The following is a 20,888-nucleotide window of genomic DNA, read 5'->3' as shown; positions in this document are numbered from 1 at the left end:
CTGCTGCTGCTGCTGCTGCCGCCACCGCCCAAGGTGGTGCCCTTGGCTGGGTCGCCACTCCCGGGGGCTTTGCAGTGGCCAGGAGTCCTCCGGGCTGAGCAGCGCAAGGAAGCTGCTCACATGGGCAGCTGCAGCAGGAGCAAGCCCTCCGCCCTGGCCTCCAGGCCCCCCTGCAAGAGAGCCCTGCTGGGCTGTGGCCTGGCCACTCTCAGGAAGGCGCAGTGTGCCCGCGGGGCAGGCGGGGAGGGCCTTGGTGGGGTGCCCTGCAGCTGCCCTGCCCGCACTGAGCCTCCCTCCCTCCCTCCCTCCCTCCCTCTCCCTGCCTGCCTGCAGGACGTCCCGTGCCGTGAGAGGCGCTGCCTGGGCTCCGTCATGTTCCCCAAGCAGATGGTCCGTGGGGCTGCAGGGGACGCCCTGCCCGCCTCGGACAAGCTGCTGCCGCTGCTGCCCCAGGCCAGGGCCTTCATCTGCCAGTACTACAGCTCCATCAGACGGTGAGTGTTGGGCAGGCCCTTGCCCCCCTCCCCTCCCCTGGCTCCATCACCACTCCAGCCCAAGGTGCCTCCGAGGCCCCCTTCCCCACAGGGCCTCCCCACTCCCCCCCCCGTGGACTCCAGGTGATGGGGGGGCCTTCCAGGGAGTTTGGTCTTGTCCCCGAGTCTTCCATCTCAGTCCTGACTTGTCGCTCTCCCTGCCGCCCCAGCCCCCCCCCCCGCACACACCCTGGAAATGCTGCTGCTGCTGCTGTGATAGTGGTGGCAGCAGCAGCAGCAGCAGCCTGTCCAGCGTGGGCCAGCAAAGCCTGCTCGGGGCTCCTGTGCCTTTAGTTGGGAGCTGCCCGCCTGCAGCTTCTTCCCCTCTCCGTTGGTGCGGCAGGGAGGAGTCCGCTGACAAAGAGCTTTAATTACTCAGTTCCTGTCCCCCGCAGTGAGAGAAATCGGAGGAAATTAGTAACTAGAGCCCTCCCTTCTGCAAGGAAGTTGCAAGCAGGGAGCGTGAGGGGAAAGGGTGATGTCACGTTGCTGAGTGGGAGCGACACTTGTGAGGAGACGGTGCGGAAGGATCTTGGCCATGGCCACCCTGGGCACTGCTGGTTACGGTGGAGCTGCATCATGAAGTGCCGTACTAAGAGCCATGGGGGACCCCCTTTCTACTTCCACGGGGGAAATGAACCCGGCCTCCATAGCACTCAAGAGCCACTGTGAGGAAGCAGCCACACAGGGAGAGGGGAGCTGGTCTTGTGGTAGCAAGTATGACTTGTCCCCTAAGCTAAGCAGGGTCCACCCTGGATGCATATGAATGGGAGACTTGATGTGTGAGCCCTGTAAGAGATTCCCCTCAGTCAGATGATGGAGTCACCACTCTGGGAAGAGCAGAAGGTTCCAAGTTCCCTCCCTGGCAGCATCTCCAAGATAAGGCTGAGAGAGATTTCTGCCTGCAACCTTGGAGAAGCCGCTGCCAGTCTGTGTAGACAGTACTGAGCTAAATGGACCAAGCGTCTGACTCGGTATCAGGGCATATCTAGGGTGGGGCAGGCAGGGCACGTGTCCCGGGCGCCACTTGAAGGGGGTGCAATTTCTTAATTTTTCTAAAAATGGTCACCATAAACAATATGGCCACCGTGCATGCTCAAATGGCCTCTGTGAGGTCCTAGGCCATGCCAGGCCTTGCAGAGGCCATTTGAGCATGTGCAGTGGCCATTTGAGCATGTGCAGTGGCCATTTTATTTTCAGCAGCCATTTTTAAAAAAAAAAACAATTATTTTTTAAAATGGCCACTGCACGTGCTCAAATGGTCCCTGTGAGGCCCTAGAGGCCAGCAGAGGGAGGGGTAACTTTTGCAGCCCCCCCCCCCATGGCCCATTGGAAGTGCCCCAAAGGGGCTACGTTAAATTTTTTAAAATAAAATTTAATATAATATAAGTCACTGTACACATATTTAGTTTGGCACTATGTACAGAGAATCAGGGCTTGTGAATACTGAGCTGAAGCTTAAGAGCTAGGATTATATTCATTTGCTCTTACTTTGCTTCTTGTGATAAGTGAGTTAAATGTGATGTCTTAATAATGTGGCTATTAATGGTGAGTTTGTCTTTGAATCGGTGTGAAATCCTTAGTATTAAGGCCCACTGGGAGTTTCTTGCTCTCTTTCTCTCATTTTAACTGTCTTTCTGAAAGACTAGAATATATTCCAAGCAGTGACACAGTTTACTCTGCATATCCTTTGAGATGTTTGGAGAGGGGGCGCCATTTCAGTGCTTGCCCTAGGCGCTCTTTTCCCTAGATACGCCTCTGCTCCGTCTATGGCAGCTTCCTATGTCCCTATGTAACCCAGACTCCCCTTCCAGAGGATGGAACTCCCACTTCATGTGTGCCACAGCACCCCCCACTCCCGCCCAGAGTATTTGGTGAAAGCGTTGGAATGTGTGGCCCTTTGGGGGAAGCAGATGGCCCGTCGATCATCGTGGCCTTTTTTAGAGAGGCATCCAGGCCCCGCTGGGCAATCCGGACCCCAGAGAGCCTGTTCCCTCTGAGTGGGGGGTGGGGGGCTCTGAGCGTGCACAGCCCCCACCTGCCGCAGGACCAAGGCGTTCCTCCCTGGTCTTTCATCCACCTCCTGCTCTCACAGCGGGGGCACTGGTTTGTCACGGGGCACCCCACCCACCTCTGTGCGGCCGAGATAGCCGGCTTGCCATTTCTGCAGGAGGCCTGTCCCCGCCTGGAGCAGAAGTGAGTCAGGGATTCCTGGCCCCGGCTAGAGCGAGGCGGGGATGCTTCCACCCCTCAGCCCGAGGCCTCGCTGCACCACGGGCCCTGCTCCGGAGCTCCGGCTCCTCCGTTAGAATTACAAACGTGCTTCTTGATGCTATCTATGGCCGCCCACAGGCTTGGATTCCCTCCCCGGGCCCGCCCTGCAGGCAAGGCGCAAAGCTGCACATCTCGGTCCTTTTACTCACAGGTAGTCAGTCTCCTGCTTGGAGCCGCGGGGCTCTGCTGAACTAGCAGGGAGCAGGGCTGGCCCAAGGTGGATTGGGGCCTGGGCCAGCAAGTGCAGCTGTGGCCCTTCTCCCGTGAACGCCCGGCGGGCTCAGCAGCCCAGCTGGAAGCGCCTCACTCTCCAAGGGGGGCAGATCAGATGGCAGCCTGGCTGGCAAGGGAAGGCAGCGCCGGCTTGGCACCAGACCAGGCAGAGACGCGGAGGGCAGTGGGGCAGGGGGAGCCGGAATGCAGCCCGCCCTCCCAGCCCTGCCTGTCCCAGCTGGGCACCTTTTTGGCCAGGCAACACCCACAGGCCCCCCTGGCCCCAGTGCTCTGCCCTGCCCTGCCCTGCCTGAGGAAGCCCCACTGTGTGTGTGCAACAGGCAAAGGGGGGGGGTTCGGCCTGCACCAGGGTCTCTCTCCCATGGGGGTGTCCCACCTGGGGCAGCCATCCTGTCCCCCTCCCAGCAGGGCCACCTCTCCCTGGCCGGGAGCAGCAGCAGCGCCTCGGTTCCCTCCAGGCGCCCCGCGCATCATCTTATCAGAGGGCCTTTTCCTCTCGGAGCTGTTTCTTCCTGTCCCTCTGAGGTCATGCACGGCCCTCTCCGCCCCCTCCCCTCTTGCGAAAACGGGCTTCCGGCAACTCCCAGAGTCGTGATCCTGCAAAGGGCGGGGGGGGGAGGCAAGCAGAGCCCTGTAGCCAGGCGCCCACCTTGAGGCCAGCGCAGGGCTCTGGCTCGCAGCACCCGCCTCTGCCTCTCGGCCCTCCCCCAGCCCCCCCCCAGCCCTGGCTTTGAAAGGAGGGGCAGGGGAGCATCCACGGGGGGCAGACCCCGGGGCCCGCCCTGTGGCAGGGGCTCCGCAGCAGCGGCCTTTCCCTGGCCTGCTGGGGCCGGAACGTAGCACCTCCTCCTGCATGCAGAGCACCCGCTGAGGCGTGGCCCTTCTCCAGAGACATGGCCCCTGCCTCCCCCCCTGCCCCGGTGAGCTTTGGACCCGCAAGCAGCACTACTGGACAGCCAGCCGCTGGCCTATTCTGGTCCCTGTGTGGTCCATACCATGATCGGGGTGTGTGTGTTCACACGGGCGGGTGGCAGCAGCTCCTCCTGCTGAGCGGGGTGTGTCCTGTGCCCGTCGGAGGAGGCCCGGCTCCCTCTGCTTCCCAGCCTCCAGAGCTTGGCCAGCTTCCTTTTCTCCTGTGCTGGCTGCCGGCTGGCCATTAACCGTGCAGCTCTACCGGACGGATGGCCAGCTTGCGGGCAGCACAGGAGAGCAAAGAGCCAGCCAAGAGAATGCTGGGGAGCAGAGCCAGCCAAGCTGCAGCCACACCGACTCGGTGGCCGGGCAGAAGCCAGGCAGGCCACCGGAGACCACCAGCTGAGGGCTGAGGGCCAGGCTGAGGCTGCAGCTGTGGGGGCTGGGCGCCAGAGGAGGCAGAGCCAGGAAGCGCTCCTGGTGAGCTGTGGCTCCAACCAGGACCTGGAGCAGACTCTGGGGCGGAGGAAGGTGCCTCCAGCCCCGGGGCGAGACTCCAGGCAGGGGGCTGGGAGGAGTCTGCCTGCTCAGGCTGGCGTCTTGGTCAGTGGCAGCAGCTCTGTCTCACTTCGTGGCCCTTCGGCATCCGCGACTTCTGGCCTTGCACGGGGGGCGGGGGGCTGGGGGGGGTCTTGGAGGGCTCTGTGCGCACACCTGGGTGCTCTGAGCTGCACTCTGGTCTGGAGTCCGGCCCCCCCTCCTTCTCCTCACTGGAGGCCCCCTGGGGAGTGGGTCCAGGGGGCTGGCTGCGGGTCGTGACTGCTGGCCCCTGGGATTCCTGCAGGGGTGCTGGCTGGCTTGGCTTGGCCTGATCCAGCCAGGCTCCCTTGACACAGGCCAGCAGCGCTGCCACAGACTCCGCAGGGGTCCTGAGCTGTGTGCTGCACATGGAAAGCAGGGCATGGTGGGGGGGGAGGCAAGCAGAGAAGCCAGTGGGCCGGGCAGGGCTGAAGCCTGCGGCGTGGGAGGGGGGATGCCGCCCAGGCCAGGACGGAGGGCCATCCTGCTGGGGGTGGACGGGGTACCTGCAGCAGGGCTGGGCTGGGCTGGGCTGGCTGTTGGGCCTGACCAAGTGATCTCTCCCCCAGCTCTGACTCTCCGGCCCACCTGCAGCGCCTCCAGGAGGTGGAGCAGGAGATTGCGGCCACCGGCACCTACCAGCTGCTGGAGACAGAGCTGGTCTTCGGAGCGAAGCACGCCTGGCGCAACGCAGCTCGCTGCCTGGGCCGGATTCAGTGGAACAAGCTGCAGGTGCGTAGTGGAGTGGCCGAGGCTCCCCCCGCCGAGCTCTTCGCCCTCTCCTGGGGCTCTGGCAGGCCACAGCAGCAGAGTTGCTGGCTTGGAACTACCAAGATTCCACTCAAATCAGGCCAAAGCCGACACTGTGGGCCATTGCAGGGCAGGCCTAGGATGGAGGGAGGTGGCGATGCAGCTGCTTGGTCTTCTCCCTATCGGGGCAGGGCAGCAATTCCACACTGATGCCCAGCAGCCAGTTCAAACGTCCTTCTGGGGAGAGCTGCAAAGGGCCATCTCCACGCAGTGACCCCTCCCGGCGTCAGCACAAAGGATCCTAGCAGAGCAGACAAGAAATCCACACAGTGTGCAAGGGTGCCGCGTAATAGTTCTGGCAACATCGGCTACCAATCTCTGGCAATCAGTGAATGGACTGGGTCGTTGTGTCCCCCCCCCCCCGCAATTTGGAACAGGGTCATTTCATTTGAAAACAGAAGAAGTTTGTGTTTATGTACTCACTGTCTGAGCCACCGAATGGTGCAGCGGGAAATGACTTGCCTACCCAGCCAGAGGCTGCTGGTTCGAATCCCCACAGGTATGTTTCCCAGACTATCGGCTGTACAGATTATGGGAAACACCTCTATTGGGCAGCAGCGACATCGGAAGATTCTGAAGGGCATCATCACATACTGCGTGGGAGGAGGCCATGGTCAACCCCTCCTGTATTCTACCAAAGACAACCACCGGGCTCTGTGGGCGCCAGGAGGCAACACTGACTCAACAGCACACTTGACCTTCACTTTCTGTCCAGATGACAGAGTGCCCTTTCCTTCAAGTATCGATGGGCTGGTCATCTGGCTTCCTTCATGCGCCAGTAGGTAGTGCCACCTGCTGGCCATTTGCAGGAAATCCATGACGAACACTACATGATTTTTAAAGCCTCAAAAGAAAAGATGCAGTTTTCATCAAGGATTCTCATAAATGGCCTGTGGAGGAAGGAAGCTGGGCGACCCGTCCCTTGATAAATGCTAATGCGTTGTGAGAAAGCGCACAACGTCATCTAGACCAAAAGTAGGCAAACGACAACGCTAACAAATATTTATATACTGCTTTTCAGCAGACCTTTCCAAAGCAGTTTACATGGAGAAATAACAAACAAACAAGATGGAGACAAACAGCTTCTGTTTTCAAATGGAATATATTTCCCCAGCAACCGGTTTATTCGCAGATTGCCAGCAGACGGCGCTAAGAATATTGTGTGACGTCTTTGAACGTTGGGTGGATGTCTCATTCATGGGTGGAGTATGTGCTGCAGTTGAGCACCTCGCCATCATCCGGCAGCAGAGCCCCCAGTGTTTGCACGTTATTGTGACCCATCTGGCCTTTCTGTCTTCTCTGCACCGCCGCACCCTCTCGGGGCTCTTGGCCGTGGGCAGGGGTCTGTCCCCGTCTCCAGCCAGCCTCCCCTTCCCTCTTCCCTCCGGCCAGCCTCCTCGCCTCTGGAGCAGCTTAGTGGGAGGGGCAGTGGTGGGGCCAGGAGGCTGGCGTGGGGCCCCTCCCAGCAGCAGCAGCAGGAGGCTTTTGGCCTGGCTGTGGGCTGCTGACTGCCCTCTTCCCCCCCCCCCCGGCAGGTGTTTGATGCCCGAGACTGCACGAGTGCCCAGGAGATGTTCACCTCTCTGTGCACCCACATCAATTACGCCACCAACCGTGGCAACCTTCGGTGAGTAGCGCCCTGGCCTGCCTCTTGCCAGCCCTTCCGCTCTGCTGCTACTCACAGCTGGGATCAGCAGGGGGGCTTCCGCAGGGCACTCCGTGCAATGGCTGGAGTGGGTGGGGGGGGCCCCCCTCCGGTGGCACTTATCAGACACCTCGGACCTCAAGAGGCCAGCACAGCAGACCCTCTTGCTCCTCCTCCTCCTCCTCTTCCATTAGGTCGGTCATCACCATCTTCCCACAGAGAGCCGCAGGGCGGGGAGATTTCCGCATCTGGAACGCCCAGCTGATCCGCTACGCTGGGTATCGGCAGCCAGACGGGACGATTCTGGGGGACCCGGCCAATGTGGAGATCACCGAGGTGAGAAGCAGCAGCCCCACTGAGACAAGCCCCCCTTCCCACCCATGGCCACGCCGAGTCTTGACACAAGCAGGGTCTGTGATTAGTGCAACCCTCCCCACCCCCCACCCCCAGGTGATGTCTGCCCCCCCCCCCCGTGGCCTCTTGCAATCTTCCTGGTCTTTTTGCTACTCTTTTCTGTCTGCTGGAGACCCCAGACTCAGCCTCCCTCCCACCCAAGCCCAGCTTCGAAAGGCCAGCTGTCCCCTCTCTTGCCACAAGTGAGTGGGGGGGGGGTCCGGGAAGGAGAGGCCGCAGGGACGCACAGAGTGGGGCTTCAAGCCCCTCCTTGGGACACTCCCAGCAGCACTGCCTGGCCTGGCCAGATCGTCAGACCACACTTGTACATAGGAACATGGGAAGCTGCCATAGACTGAGTCAGGCCCTTGGTCCATCTAGCTCAGTATTGTCTTCACAGGCTGGCAGCGGCTTCTCCAAGGCTGCAGGCAGGAGTCTCTCTCCCAGCCCTGTCTCGTTGGAGATGCCGCCAGGGAGGGAACTGGGCACCTTCTGCTCTTCCCAGAGTGGTGACTCCATCTCCTGACTGAGGGGAATCTCTTGCAGGGCCCACACTTCTAGCCTCCCATCCATCTGCAACCAGGGCGGACCCTGCTTAGCCCCTGGGGCCCACTTGGTGTGTCTGCAGGCCCCCTCCTGGCAGAGCCCCTCCCTTGCCTGCAGAGGGTCCCAGCCTCCCTCCCTGGCCTCTCTGGGGGGTGCCCACCTTTTCTGCCTGAGGCCCGGGAGGTCGTTGCCGCTCCGCTCGATGGACCGGGGCTCTGGCTCCAGGCAAGCAGCTCCCACTGCTCAGCAGCCCCACTCCCTTGGGAGGGGCTGGGGGCTGGACGGCCCCCGCAGCCCTGGAAGGCTGCAGCCTCATCCCAAGGGACTCTTGATTTGAGGTGGTGACTGCCTTTGCCCTGGACTCTGCTGCCCCCCAGTGGCGGGGTCTCTGCAGGCTGCCAGTGCGGGGAGCGGGGGTCCCTGGCGGCGGGGCTCTCCAGCCCACTGCTCAGCCCCCGCGGGGGCTCTCTCTGGCCTCCTCCCTGCAGCTCTGCATTCAGCACGGCTGGACCCCCCCGCGGGGGCGCTTCGACGTCCTCCCCCTGCTGCTGCAGTCCCCCGAGGACGACGAGCCCGAACTCTTTGTCGTGCCCCCCGAGCTGGTCCTGGAGGTGCCCATCAGCCACCCCACGTGAGTGCCAGCGACGGGGCCAGCGGCTGGGGCGGGGCTGCGGGGCCCAGTCCCAGAGGCAGGGCGGCTGCGGCTGCTGCAGTGGTGGGGCTCCACCCAGCCCCCCCGTCTCCTCTCCTGGGGCCCTGCGGACAGTCACTCCCTGCTGCTTGTGGGGGTGGGTGGTGGGTGGGGAGAGGGCCGAGCCTGCAGGACAGGAGGGGTGGCTTACGGGCAACCGAGGGACGAATGTGGCAAGTGGACCTTGAAGCGGGGTGGGGGTGGGGGGCCAGAGGCAGGAAGCTGGCCAGGGTCTTGGGCCGGAAGAGACCCCCCCTCTGCTGCCTGCCAGGGAAGGGGCCCTTCGGGATCCCTGAGCTGGGGCCCCCTTGCTGCCCCACAGGCTGGAGTGGTTCCAGGAGCTGGGCCTCCGCTGGTACGCGCTGCCTGCCGTCTCCAACATGCTGCTGGAGATTGGGGGGCTGGAGTTCTCGGCAGTGCCCTTCAACGGCTGGTATATGAGCAGCGAGATCGGCATGCGCAACTTCTGTGACCCCCACCGCTACAACATCCTGCAGGTACCGGGGGGGGCTCAGAGGCACTGATGCGGAGGGCGGCCCCACCTCCCGGGGCTCTCCCGGCCCCTCCCCACTGCTGTGGGCACACTCTGACTCAGCAGAGGGGCTTATGTTTGGGAAGGGGGAGCCCCCCCTTGACCCAGACACCCCTCTCCAGCCCCCCCACACCTGACAGAGCAGGCAGGGGAACAGGGGTGCTCTGATTCCCTCCCCCCCACACTCCGTGTCTGCCAGGAGGTGGCGCAGCGCATGGGGCTGGACACGCAGACGACCACGTCTCTCTGGAAGGACAGGGCCGCCGTGGAGATCAACGTGGCCGTGTTGCACAGCTACCAGGTGAGCACAGTGCTGGGGAGGAGCAGGGCAAGACTTCTGCGGGGGCCGTGGGGGGAGCCGGTGGGGGGAGTCCCAGCCAGCCCCATGGAGGACCTGGGCTGGCTGCTCACTCGCTCCAGGCGGAGGGGCCGTGGTTGCCCCTTCGGTGCCCTCTGGCTGTGTGCACGTGGTCGGGGCCGCTGCCAACGTGGGGAAAGGAGGAGGCTCCTTGGGGGGCGCCTTGGGGTCAGCTCCCCCTTCCCTGACGCCTGCCTCCTCCCGCAGCTGGCCCAAGTGACCATTGTGGACCACCACGCAGCCGCCGAGTCCTTCATGAAGCACCTGGAGAACGAGCAGCGCATGCGGGGCGGCTGCCCGGGCGACTGGGTCTGGCTGGTGCCCCCCATCTCGGGCAGCCTCACGCCTGTCTTCCACCAGGAGCTGGTCAACTACCAGCTCACCCCTTGCTTCCGGTACCAGGTGCGTGCCCGTGCCCCCCTTCCTTGAGGAGAGCCCGGCAGGCCCCCCCCCGGCCTGGTCAAGGCCCCCCATCCGGCTGAGAGCAAGGTACTCAGCAGGCGCCACCTTAAGTGACGCAGCTGCAGGGAAATGCTGGACCAACAAGCAGAAGGTTGCCGGTTCGAATCCCGCTGCTGTATGTTCCCCAGACTACGGGAAACCTCTCTATCGGGCGGCAGCAGCAGCAGCAGCAGCGATCTAGGAAGGTGCTGAAAGGCATCCTCCTCTCAGACTGTGTGGGAGGAGGCCATGGTCACCCCCTCCTGGATTCTACCAAAAGAAAACCACAGGGCTAGTCTGTGGGTGCCAGGAGTTGACACCGACTCAACGGCACACTGTACCTTACTAGGCAGGCGGCAGGGTGGGTGGGTGAGAAGTGGGTTGTGGCCAGGCGCTCTTTCAACTAGACTTGGGGGGGGGGGGAGGAATTAGGGACAGGGTTAGCAGTATTTACATAGGATTTCTTGGCTACTCTAATAATTCCTCCAGGAAGGAATTATTAACTTTTAATGATCTGTATAAAAGGTGTGCATGGACTGGTTGTTGTTTTTTTGCGGCTCGGTCCGAATTTGGACCGAATCGTAGGTCCACAAACCGATTCGGTCAAACTGACTAACTGGGCTGGCTGGTTTGATTGAAAAAGCTCAAACTAGTTCGGTGGCAAGGGAGTGAGGGCACCGCTTGGCAGGGGGAGTAAATAATAATAATTGGCATAATAATAATAATCCCAGTGGTAATTGGCCATCCTAGGTCCTTGGGAAGGACTCGATGTCTGGATAAAACAAACCAGTCAATAACACCTGTCTGACTGTGTAAACAAGAAATAATAATTATATAATAACAAAAACAGAAGGAATAGAACTACCCAATGGAAGCAACATCAAGAACCTGGAAGAGAAAGAACATTACAAACACTTGGGCATTCTCTAGGCTGATAACATTGCACACACTGAAGTTAAAAGAAAAATTGGAAGTGAATACATCAGGAGAGTTAGAAAAATCCTCAAGTCCAAACTCAATGGCGGGAACACCATAGAAGCCATAAACACCTGGGCTATACCTGTTATCAGATACACTGCAGGAATAATAGACTGGACCCAGGCAGAGCTAGAGACGCTGGATCATAAGACCAGGAAAATCATGACCATCAATCATGCTCTGCATCCCCACAGTGATGTAGATAGGCTCTACCTCCCTCGCAGCTCAGGTGGAAGAGGAATGCTGCAAGTCCATCAAACAGTAGAGGAGGAGAAAAGAGGCCTTGAAGAATATATCAAGGACAGTGAAGAAGATGCACTTCAAATGGTCAAGAATGCGAAACTATTCAACACCAATGAAACAAAGCAGGCCTACAAGAAAGAACAAGTCAAGAACCGAGCAGGAAAATGGAGAAATAAGCCCCTGCATGGTCAATATTTACACAATATAAGTGGAAAATCAGACATCACCAAGACCTGGCAATGGCTTAAGAATGGCAACTTGAAGAACGAAACAGAGGGTTTAATACAGGCACTAAGAACAAATGCAATAAGAGCAAAAGTAGAAAAATCAACCACAAACAGCAAGTGCCGGCTTTGTAAAGAAGCAGATGAAACGGTGGATCACCTAATCAGCTCTTGTAAAAAGATCGCACAGACTGACTACAAAGAAAGGCATGACAAAGTAGCAGGGATGATACACTGGAACATCTGCAAAAAATACAAGCTACCTGTAGCCAAGAATTGGTGGGACCATAAAATTGAAGAAGTTGTAGAAAATGCAAATGCAAAAATATTATGGGACTTCGAACTACAAACAGACAAACATCTGCCGCACAATACACCAGATATAACTGTAGTTGAAAAGAAAGAAAAACAAGTGAAAATAATCCACATAGCAATACCAGGGGATAGCAGAATAGAAGAAAAAGAAATAGAAAATAATCACCAAATACAAAGATCTACCAACTGAAATTGAAAGGCTGTGGCAGAAAAAGACCCAAATAATCCCAGTGGTAATTGGCGCCCTGGGTGCAGTCCCAAAAATAACCCTGAAGAGCACCTCAACACCATCGGGGCCACAGAAATCACCATCAGCCAATTACAAAAAGCAGCTTTACTGGGAACAGCCTATATTCTGCGACGATATCTATAACAATTGACAGTAAAATTCAGCCATCCCAGGTCCTTGGGAAGGACTCGATGTCTAGATAAAACAAACCAGTCAACAACACCTGTCTGACGGTGTAAATAAATAAATAAATAAATAAATAAATAAATAAATAAATATAATAATAAATAAATAATTGTTGGCCACCCCATAGCAAATTGTTCTCTGGGCGGCTTACACATGAGGAGGCCCTTCCCGTCCTGGGCCAGCGGTGCTCCCCGCAGCGGCCCATGCGGAGGTCAGGTGAGTGCCAGAGCGGAGCCGCCCTGTCGCTGCCCAGGCTGCTGGGGTCGGGGGGTGGGGCATCTGCTCCAGGTCCTTCCCGTCCTGGGCCAGCCGCCCTCACCTCTCTCACTGCCAAACCGCTTCACTTTGCACCAGGCTTGCTTGGGTCCGATCTTGGACCGGGCCCCCTTCCTGAAGGGTGGTCCCGTTCGCGACGGCACCGCCTGAGCCTGCCTGGTCCGTGGCTGTTCACCTGGTTCACCTCAACCCGTCTGTGCACACCCCGACTCACTAAGCTCCGGGTCCCTCCACTCTGTGCAGTGCAGATGCCCAGACTGGCTTGACCCCACAATTGCTGCCCCTTCCCAACACGCCTGCTCTTCCCACAGCCTCATGCCTGGAAGGACTACGTCTCCAAAGACACTACAGTCACCCGGAAGAAGACCTTCAAGGAGGTTGCCAGGTAGGTGTCCAAGAGGATGGGGACGGAGGAGGCTGCGCACAGGCAGGGCTTGGAGGAAGCCAGCAGCGCTTTCTCCTCAGAATGGCTTAGTCAGCACCTCAGAAGCCAGGCGCTGTGCAGGGACTGGAAAGGATCAGATTCTGCTTGCAGGCTTCCAGGGTCCTTCCAGACAGCAACAAACTGTGGGGTGCCCCCGTGCAGAGGCTGCTGCTGCTGCAGGCGTCTGCGCTACTTATGGCTGCCACCCTATTCTCTGCACACACACCAAGCAGTGCCTCCTTGTGCCATTTTCACAGCGCCCCCTGCTGGCCAGCTCTTGCCTTCTGAGAAGAACCCACCCCTTTTCCAGGACCACTTTTGTGGCCAATGGGGGAAAGGGCAGGTTCTTCTTGGAATGCAAGAGCTGGCCAGCAGGTGGCACTGTGGGAATCGTGCAAAGTCCCTGCTGGGCATGTGTGCCAAGAGAGTGGCAGGGACGCCTGCAGCAGTATGTGTATGGGGAGCAAGAGCACACTTGGAACGTGCAAAAAGGATGGAACCACCTCCTGCGGTTTGTGGCTGTCTGGAAAGGACCTCCGCCTGACAGGGAGACGGTGCCTGTTTCTCTGGAGCTCTGAGGCAGCAAGGCAAAGCTGGCTTTTTGCCATGGAGCAGAAAAACCAAATCCCAGGCAGCATCTGGGGTTCTGTGGCCTTCTCACTTTTGTGCCCTTCTCAGCAACCAGTAGCAGCTCATCCTAATCAGCCCGGGGGGTGGGGTGGTGGGGTGTGAAAGGAGGCACAGCTGCCTCTGCTTCCTGGCTCAGGTTGCTTGCTCCTCTCCCCCCCCCCGCGTGCTCTGCCTGCAGGCCGGCTGCTTGTCAGGTAGAGCTGTGCAGTTAATGTGCAGTTAACCACGCAACTCTACCTGATGAATGACCAGCCTGCGGGCAGTGCAGCTCTCGGGTGGGGCGGGGGAGAGAGGAGCCCTTCCCAACCCAAGTTGCCTCTTTGGGCACCCCCCAGCTTGTTAGGATAAACGGCTACTGCCTGCGACAAACAAAGTGAAGGAAGGTCCAGGGGAGGAGAGCTGGTCTTGTGGTCGCAAGCAGGACTTGTCCCCTTTGCTAAGCAGGGTCCACCCTGGTTTGCATTTGAATGGGAGACTCCACGTGGAGCACTGTAAGAGAGTCCCCTGAGGGGAGGGGGCCACTCTGGGAAGAGCACCTGCCTGCCTGCTTGCAGAAGGCTCTTCCAAGTCCCCCCACCCTGGCATCTCCAGGTCGGGCTGAGAGAGTCCCCTGGGGAACCTCGGGGAAGCCGCTGCCAGTCCGTGTAGACAATGCTGAACTAGATGGAGCAAGGGTCTGACTCAGTATAAGGCAGCTGTACATTAGCTGTAGAAGCTGCCGCTGCTGCTTCTTCCACCAGAATACTCAGCACATGCTCAGAGTACACGTGACCCTGAGGAGGAGGAGGCCCCTGAGTGCCTGCGAGTAGTTTCCCCTCCGACCACTGACCTCAGTGGCTTGATTTATTTATGTATCTATTTAGAATATTTTCTATACCGCCCCATACAAAAAGGCCCCTCTACGCAACAATCAGGTGAATGCAGGGAGAAGATGTCCTGTGAGGGCCGTGAGCCGCCATGAATGGTGGAGCCTCCATGCTCGGAGGCAGTGTCCCTGCCTCTAATGCCCAGATGCTGGGGGTCAGCCAGAGGGGCCCGGTGGCTAGCCACTGCTGGAGACGGAGGGCAGGCCGGGGGCAGGCGGGGGACTCTTGCCCATCTTGTTCCTGGCTTCAGTCTCCAACGGTCTGTCCAGCAGGTCTGGGTGGCATGGACTTGGGCTAGCTCACGGGGGGGGGGGGGGGCTCTTGGCCAGCTGGCTCCTGGGAGACCCCATGGAGAAAGGCGGGCAGGGCTGTCAGGCCTTCCCAGATGGCTGGATGCTCCCAGCCCCCCCCCGCCACTTGAGAAGCCTCCCCAGGGAAGGAGAAGGTGCGGTGGGGGGTGGGCCTGGAGGGCAGGCCCTGGGCTCAGCCCCGTCTCTCCTCCCGCTTCTGCAGCGCAGTCAAGATCTCGGCCAAGCTGATGGGCGACGTGATGGCACGGCGGGTCAAGGCCACCATCCTGTATGCCACCGAGACCGGCAAATCCCAGGCCTACGCCCTGAACCTGAAGCAGCTCTTCAAGTGCGCCTTTGCTCCCAAGGTGGGGCAGGAAGTGAGGGGAGCCTCAGGCTGCTGGCCTCCCCCACACACATTGGACTGTAGAGCAGAGGAGGGGGTGGAGGCAAGGCGCTCTGGTGGCAAGGAGTTCCCCAGACTGACTTAAGGTTTCCTTGCGGTGTGGCTGGTGGCTGTGGGGGAATATGCATGCGATTCCCCTGTACCTTCCCCTTTGAGGCAACAGTTCCCTGGGGGGTGGAGCATCAAGGGTGAAATCCTGACACCTTGCCCCTTTGGAGAACGGTGGGATAAACATGTCTGAATACATCTCTGAAAGGGCAGCCCCCAGTGGGCCCAGGGCTGCCCTTCGGCTGGAGGGAACGTGTCCAGCATCTGCCCCCCACCCCACCTGCTCCTTCTCCACAGGTGCAGTGCATGGATGAATACGACGTGGTTTCCCTGGAGCACGAGACCCTGGTCCTGGTGGTGACCAGCACATTTGGCAACGGGGACCCCCCTGAGAATGGAGAGGTGATGGTCATGGGGTGGGGTGGGGGGGTGGGGGCTTCCCCTCCCCCCCTTTTGAGACATTGGGGCGGGGGGTTGGGAGGCAACGCCTGGACGCCAGCGGCCCTTCGGAGAGTCCGGGCTGCCTCTGGGGCCCCTTGCAAGCAGCGTCTGGGCCACTGGAACTGGGGGGCTGGAGACCACTCTGTGAGGGCTGCTTTGAGCACACAGGCAGGGGGGAGCTTGCCACCGCGCTTGAAGAGGGGCCCTCAGAGGCCCCAGGGGGTCTCCACGGCTGCTGCCCCGCCAGCCCCCCCCCCCCCGAGCGCTGCTGCGGAGGCCCAGCTGGAGCAGGATGGCCGCAGAGGGCAGGGCCTGTGGTGGTGTCAAGCGCCTTCCCCGGGGCCACGATCCTCTAGACTCCGAACAGGCATTCCCATCCAGCGCACTTCCCCGATTTTGCGCGGCCACAAGGCGGAAATCCTTCGCCTGGGCTGGGCTGGGCTGGGCAGGGTCGTGTTGAAAACCAGCCCTAGAACCTCAAACTCCTACAAAGGGGAAATGCAGCTGTTTTTCCGCAACGTTGTCGCACTCGAACGCAAAGAGGAAACCCACAGGAAGGCCCCGGAAATGTGGCCGGGCCCCTTGCGGTCTGTCGGTGCTGGGGCTGCGCGGTGTCACAACCCCAGCAGGACCCCGGACGCCCCCTTGGCAGATCGGCCGTGACCCAGCCAGGTTTCCCCATCACCAGGCGCTTTCTCCGGGGGGAGGGGGCTTGCCCGGGCGGCAGAGAGGACCAGGCTGGCTTTTGCAAGCCAGGGTGAGGGTGCAGCTGGCCGTGCAAGCCGTTGCTTCCAAGGGGGTTTCTCCCCAGGGATTCGACACTGCCTAACTTGCCTTGCATTCCAATGGGACTACTTGGAGTAATTGCCCTCCTCCTGCCAGTCCTCTTGAGGACTGCACCCTCTCTGGCACTTCAGGGTGTCCAGGAAGGCAGGCCCTCCGCCCCACGGTGGGTGGGTGGGTTTACTGCCTATCCCTCACCACAGGGGAAGAGGCGAGGGAGGGGCCTGGATGCGGGCCAGGAGTAAGAGGGGCTTCCAGGGGGGGGCATGGGTGTGTGTGTGTGTGTGTGTGTGATCAGGCCAGCTCTCTTAATGTGCGCAGCCTGGACTCTATCAAGCCAGGGTGGCATCTCTGAGCATGGGCAGAGTGCCCCTCTTTCCCCTCTGCCTCGCAACTCCCACAGGCCTGGGCCCAGCACCCAGAAGTGAGTGGCTGGAAGGGGGTCCTCACTGCTCGCTCTGTCTGCCTCCCCAGAGCTTTGCCAAGGCCCTGATGGAGATGTCCTGCCCCTACCTGGGAAGCGCTGAGCCCGAGCAGCAGAAGTAAGTCCGGCCCTCCCCACCCTCGGCGGGGGGGGGGGGCTCTGTCTCGAGTTCTGCCTCCCGCAGGCTCTGGCTTTCCTCCAGTGGGCAGCAGCGCGTTGCTCGGGATGGCCGGCAAGGGCCCTTCCCGGCTGGGAGTCCTTCTGCCCGTCTCCACTGGTTTGGGCCCAGTGTGGGGATTTGCTGCTGAGCTGCAGCAGCTGCCGCACCTGGCAAGGGTGGTCCGTGCATCCCCCGCTGCTTCTCGCTCAGTGCAACATGCGCCCCCCCCCCCCCGCCCGAATGCGGCTGCCAGGATCCTGGCCTGTCTGGTTGCATCCGTTTCTGTTTAGATGTGCCGCTTCCCGGTTGGTCTCGGGGTGTGATTTGAGTGGCTGCTTCTGACTTCTAAAGCCACTCAGCGGCTTCGGCCAGGATCCCCGAAGGACCATCTTCTCCCACACTGATCTACCTGCCTCATAAGAGCACACGCAGAGAGAGACCCTCTTGAAGGGGCCGTCTCCCTCAGAGACCCGCTTGGTAACCCTGCGAGGCAGGGCCTTCTTGGCGTGGCTCCAGCCCAGGGGGACTCCCTTCCCCGGGCAGTGCTGCTGCTGCTGCTGCCACCCCCCCCCCACCCACCCTGCCAGCAGCCATTTGCTAAGAGTGTGGAGATGTTCTTTCTCAGCAGCCAGTCCAGCAGTTCTTATGGAGGATGCGGTCTTAGCCCTGGGAGCCTTCCTTGTGCGGGCAGTTTTTAACTGATGGCTCTTTTTATATTTTTTATGTTGTACTAGCTGGCCTGGGCACAGAGTATCTGCTCCTCTAGTTCTCCCTCATTCTCTCCCCCACCCCCTGGTGCCACTTTCTCCTGCTGCCACTTTTTCTCCACCCCCCCCAGCCAGGGGCGTAGCTATAATTGAGTGAAAGGGTTCAAAGAACACAGGCCCCCCAGCTCCTGAGGGCCCTTCAGGTCCACCCCTCCCTATTTTCTTCATTATCTCCCTCACTCTGGGGGGCCAGGGAAAGGGAGGAACACGGCCCCCTCTCCCCTAGCTACGCCCCTGCCCCCAGCCGCTTGCTTTCTCCCCCCTGGCACCACTTTTTCTCTGCCGCTGCTGCCGCCGCTTTCCTCTCCTGCTCCGGGCAGCTCGCTTGTGAACTCTCGTGAGAGCTGCCACACATGGGATTAGTGATGGGTACAGCTAAGAGAATTAGATAGGTAGGTAGGTAGGTAGTAATTGGGACTTATTGTTCCACAATGGTAAATTATTTGCTATTTTCCAGATATAGTCCCACTCTTTAAACATAATCGATTTACCTAGATCTTGACCCCACTTCAGCATATAATTCTTAATCTGTTCTTCCTCACAATGGTACAAATGTAATATTTTATAAAATTTCTTTGAACATATTTGATGTACCCTTTCTTAACTGATAACCTTTCTGTCTCATCAGTTACATGTGTTCATACATTGAAAGGAACTGTACTGATAATATTTGCTTCATTTCATCATAAATTAAAAAAACAACTTCTTAAAGAAATCCATATATCTAGTATATATTTCTCTGTTTTTCTGTCTCAAATTTTCCTAATTGAATGTTTACTAAATCCTAAATCATATACCACTGGTGCTACTGGTACTTTAGTGGGGACAGTTCTATTTCTATATCTATCCCAAATCAACAAACTGACTGTTAGAAATCGCTGTTCGATAAGATTTTTTCCTTTCTTTATATCTCATCCATCGTAATGCCTGAATCTTAATCACAGCATGACTTTGCTCAGTATGTATTCCTGGTTTCTGATTTATATCAGTCCATTCCACAATCCACTGAAATGTGTCCTTGCTTCATAAAACAATTTCAATGCTAGCTAGTCCCACCCCCCCCTCTATTTTTTTTATCATCCATGGGGGTTTTGGTGGGTTTTTTTCTTTTCTTTTCTTACTGTTATCTGCTTGGAACCTCTTGTAAGAAAGGCAGGATACCATGGGGTAAAAGAGCAGTTTCCTGTGGAGGGCAGAAGAGGCCGGAATCTTCTGCTGCCTTTATTAAAATGGGTTTATTTGCCCAGCAGCTCTGTCTTGTCCTAGTGGTGGTGGGGGGGGGGGGCGGGGCAGCAAAGGAGGCGCAGCTGCCTCTGCTTCCCGGCAGCAGCTCAGCTTGCTTGCTCCTCTTCCTCTAGCCCTCCCAAGAGCTGCGCTGCCTGCAGGCTGGCCATTCAACAGGTAGAGCCACACAGTTAACCGTGCAGCTCTACCTGGCGAATGGCGGGTAGTGGCTGGTGGGTACTGGGGAGGGGGGGGGCAGGGGAGAGCCCAGCTGCTGAGGCAGGAGCCTCCCCCTGCTTTCTGCAGTGCCAGTGGGCTTGGGTGGCACAGAGGACAGTGGGGAGGCAGCAGAAAAGCAGAGGCAAAAGGCAGAAAGCAGAAGGGCGGGGGGAGAGCAGAAAACGGAAAGCCTGGGGCAAAAAGCAAGGGTGGGAGGCAGAAAAACAGACACAGGGACAGAAGGGAGAGGAAGCAGGGGTTGCACACTCCTCCCTTCCCCACCCCACCCCACCCCACCCCACCCCACACACACAGAGTAGCAAGCGATCTGCCAGCCAGCCAAGTCCAGCCGCCGGTCTGATTCCGAGGGGTCGCTGGCCTGGCCTGGCCTTGCCCCTACAAGGAACGTAGAAAGACAGGTCGGCAGGGCACTTCCTGGGGGCAGACCTGGCAGGGAGAGCTTGATCGGCAGACTCTCCCAGCCAGGAAGAGCAAAAGGACCTTCAGAAGCCAGGAAGAGCAGCAGCCCGGCTGGATCAGGCCCAAGGGAGCCTCTCTAGCCCACCGTTTCTCCCTGTTCCCCACAGTGGCCCACCAGATGCCTCTGAGCCCTTTCCAGGCTAGACCCGACAACGGGGTCAGGACATCTCTCGGAAGTCCCCTGCTCACTGGGCAAAGAGGCACCTTTTGAACATGGGGGGGGGACTGGCCCTCTCCACCCCCAGCACAGCATCCCTCCAGTGACTGTTGCTCGTGTCTGTCTTGTGTTTCTTTTTAGATTGTGAGCCCTTTGGGGACAAGGAGCCATCTCTTCACGTTGCCAATGCCTTGTTGCGAATGTAATCGCTGTAATATAGAGCAAGGATGTCGTACATTTGGCATGAAAAAGTTGCTGGTTTTTTGGGTTGTTATGTGACCTGCCCGAACGGGGGCATTTTGCTGCTATTCCGGCAGCTAGTCTGGAGCGCGCCCTGGTAGTCAAACCAAAAGTGGAAGTGAAACAAATGTGAGTGGCCTCGACTGTCCGGCTTGCCTGGGCTCAGGATTTGTCTTGCACATTCTGCTGTTGGCACAGGAAATCTTAAATTTGGACCACTGGAACCTGTGGAGTAGGCGAAGAGCTGCGATTTAACAAAGAACGAAGACATGGGTTTCTGAAACGGCCGGATTTCTGTCAGCACATACATTTTGACTTTAGCCGTTTCCGAAACCAATACTAACCCTTTCAGGACATAAACCTGCTTGTGCCGCGGGTACAATTAGATGTCTTCCCTATATATTTATACTGTCAACAGGCCTTCAGATTTGCTCACAACTAAACACAATGATCCAAACTCTCTGTTGAACAACTCCAGTTAATATCAAGCACTGCTTTGAGAACTACTTTTTGTTGCAAAGCAGCATATCAGTATTTTTAAGAACAACAAGTGGACCGTGTCTCTTCTGGGAATATCTCTGGTCCACTCGGCTACCCTGTTTGGTTGCCCCCCTTTCTGGTCTCTTCTAGACTCTCCCCTCGTTTCCCAGCTCCTGTGAAAGGGTCCTTCAGGACGTTGCCCCCCCCCGCTTTCCGCCATGAATTCAGGTGGGTGGGGCTGTATTCATGGCTGTGCTGTGCCTCTGGGGGGCTTCTCTTCCTTGAGAACAGCCTCCTGGGCGGCCTGCTCTGTGGCGGCCGAGGGTGACCCTCCTGCTCCTCCCCAGGAGACGTGGGTGACTGAGCCCGCAAGGAGGAGGGGGTTCTTCAGGGTCCCAGCCAGGGTGCACCTCAGAAGAGCAGCCCTGCTGGATGTGGCCCGAGGCCCAG

General features: G+C 58.7%; 1 protein-coding gene across 2 annotated transcripts in view; it reads left to right on the top strand.

Annotated features, from left to right (window-relative positions):
• NOS3 (nitric oxide synthase 3) overlaps positions 1–20,888 on the top strand; it is a 54,312-nt gene that overhangs the window by 8,825 nt on the left and 24,599 nt on the right. The window contains exons 4-16 of one of the 2 annotated variants that reach the window (XM_053260363.1): positions 334–494; positions 5,102–5,264; positions 6,878–6,969; positions 7,182–7,323; positions 8,415–8,557; positions 8,940–9,114; positions 9,349–9,450; positions 9,715–9,909; positions 12,711–12,784; positions 14,833–14,977; positions 15,361–15,465; positions 16,762–16,829; positions 19,860–19,971. In XM_053260363.1, the coding sequence (XP_053116338.1) occupies positions 334–494; positions 5,102–5,264; positions 6,878–6,969; positions 7,182–7,323; positions 8,415–8,557; positions 8,940–9,114; positions 9,349–9,450; positions 9,715–9,909; positions 12,711–12,784; positions 14,833–14,977; positions 15,361–15,465; positions 16,762–16,829; positions 19,860–19,866 (1,572 nt within the window). In that variant the 3' untranslated portion in view covers positions 19,867–19,971. Of the gene's footprint in view, positions 1–333; positions 495–5,101; positions 5,265–6,877; positions 6,970–7,181; positions 7,324–8,414; positions 8,558–8,939; positions 9,115–9,348; positions 9,451–9,714; positions 9,910–12,710; positions 12,785–14,832; positions 14,978–15,360; positions 15,466–16,761; positions 16,830–19,859; positions 19,972–20,888 lie in introns of those variants that run through there. The other variant, XM_053260362.1, reaches the window with a different exon arrangement.

The sequence above is a fragment of the Hemicordylus capensis genome, chromosome 6 (genome assembly GCF_027244095.1).
Source record: "Hemicordylus capensis ecotype Gifberg chromosome 6, rHemCap1.1.pri, whole genome shotgun sequence".
NCBI classification, from domain to species: Eukaryota; Metazoa; Chordata; class Lepidosauria; order Squamata; family Cordylidae; genus Hemicordylus; species Hemicordylus capensis.
The sequence above is the reverse complement of the archived record's forward strand: the minus strand, read 5'-3'. Positions and strand labels throughout refer to the sequence as shown.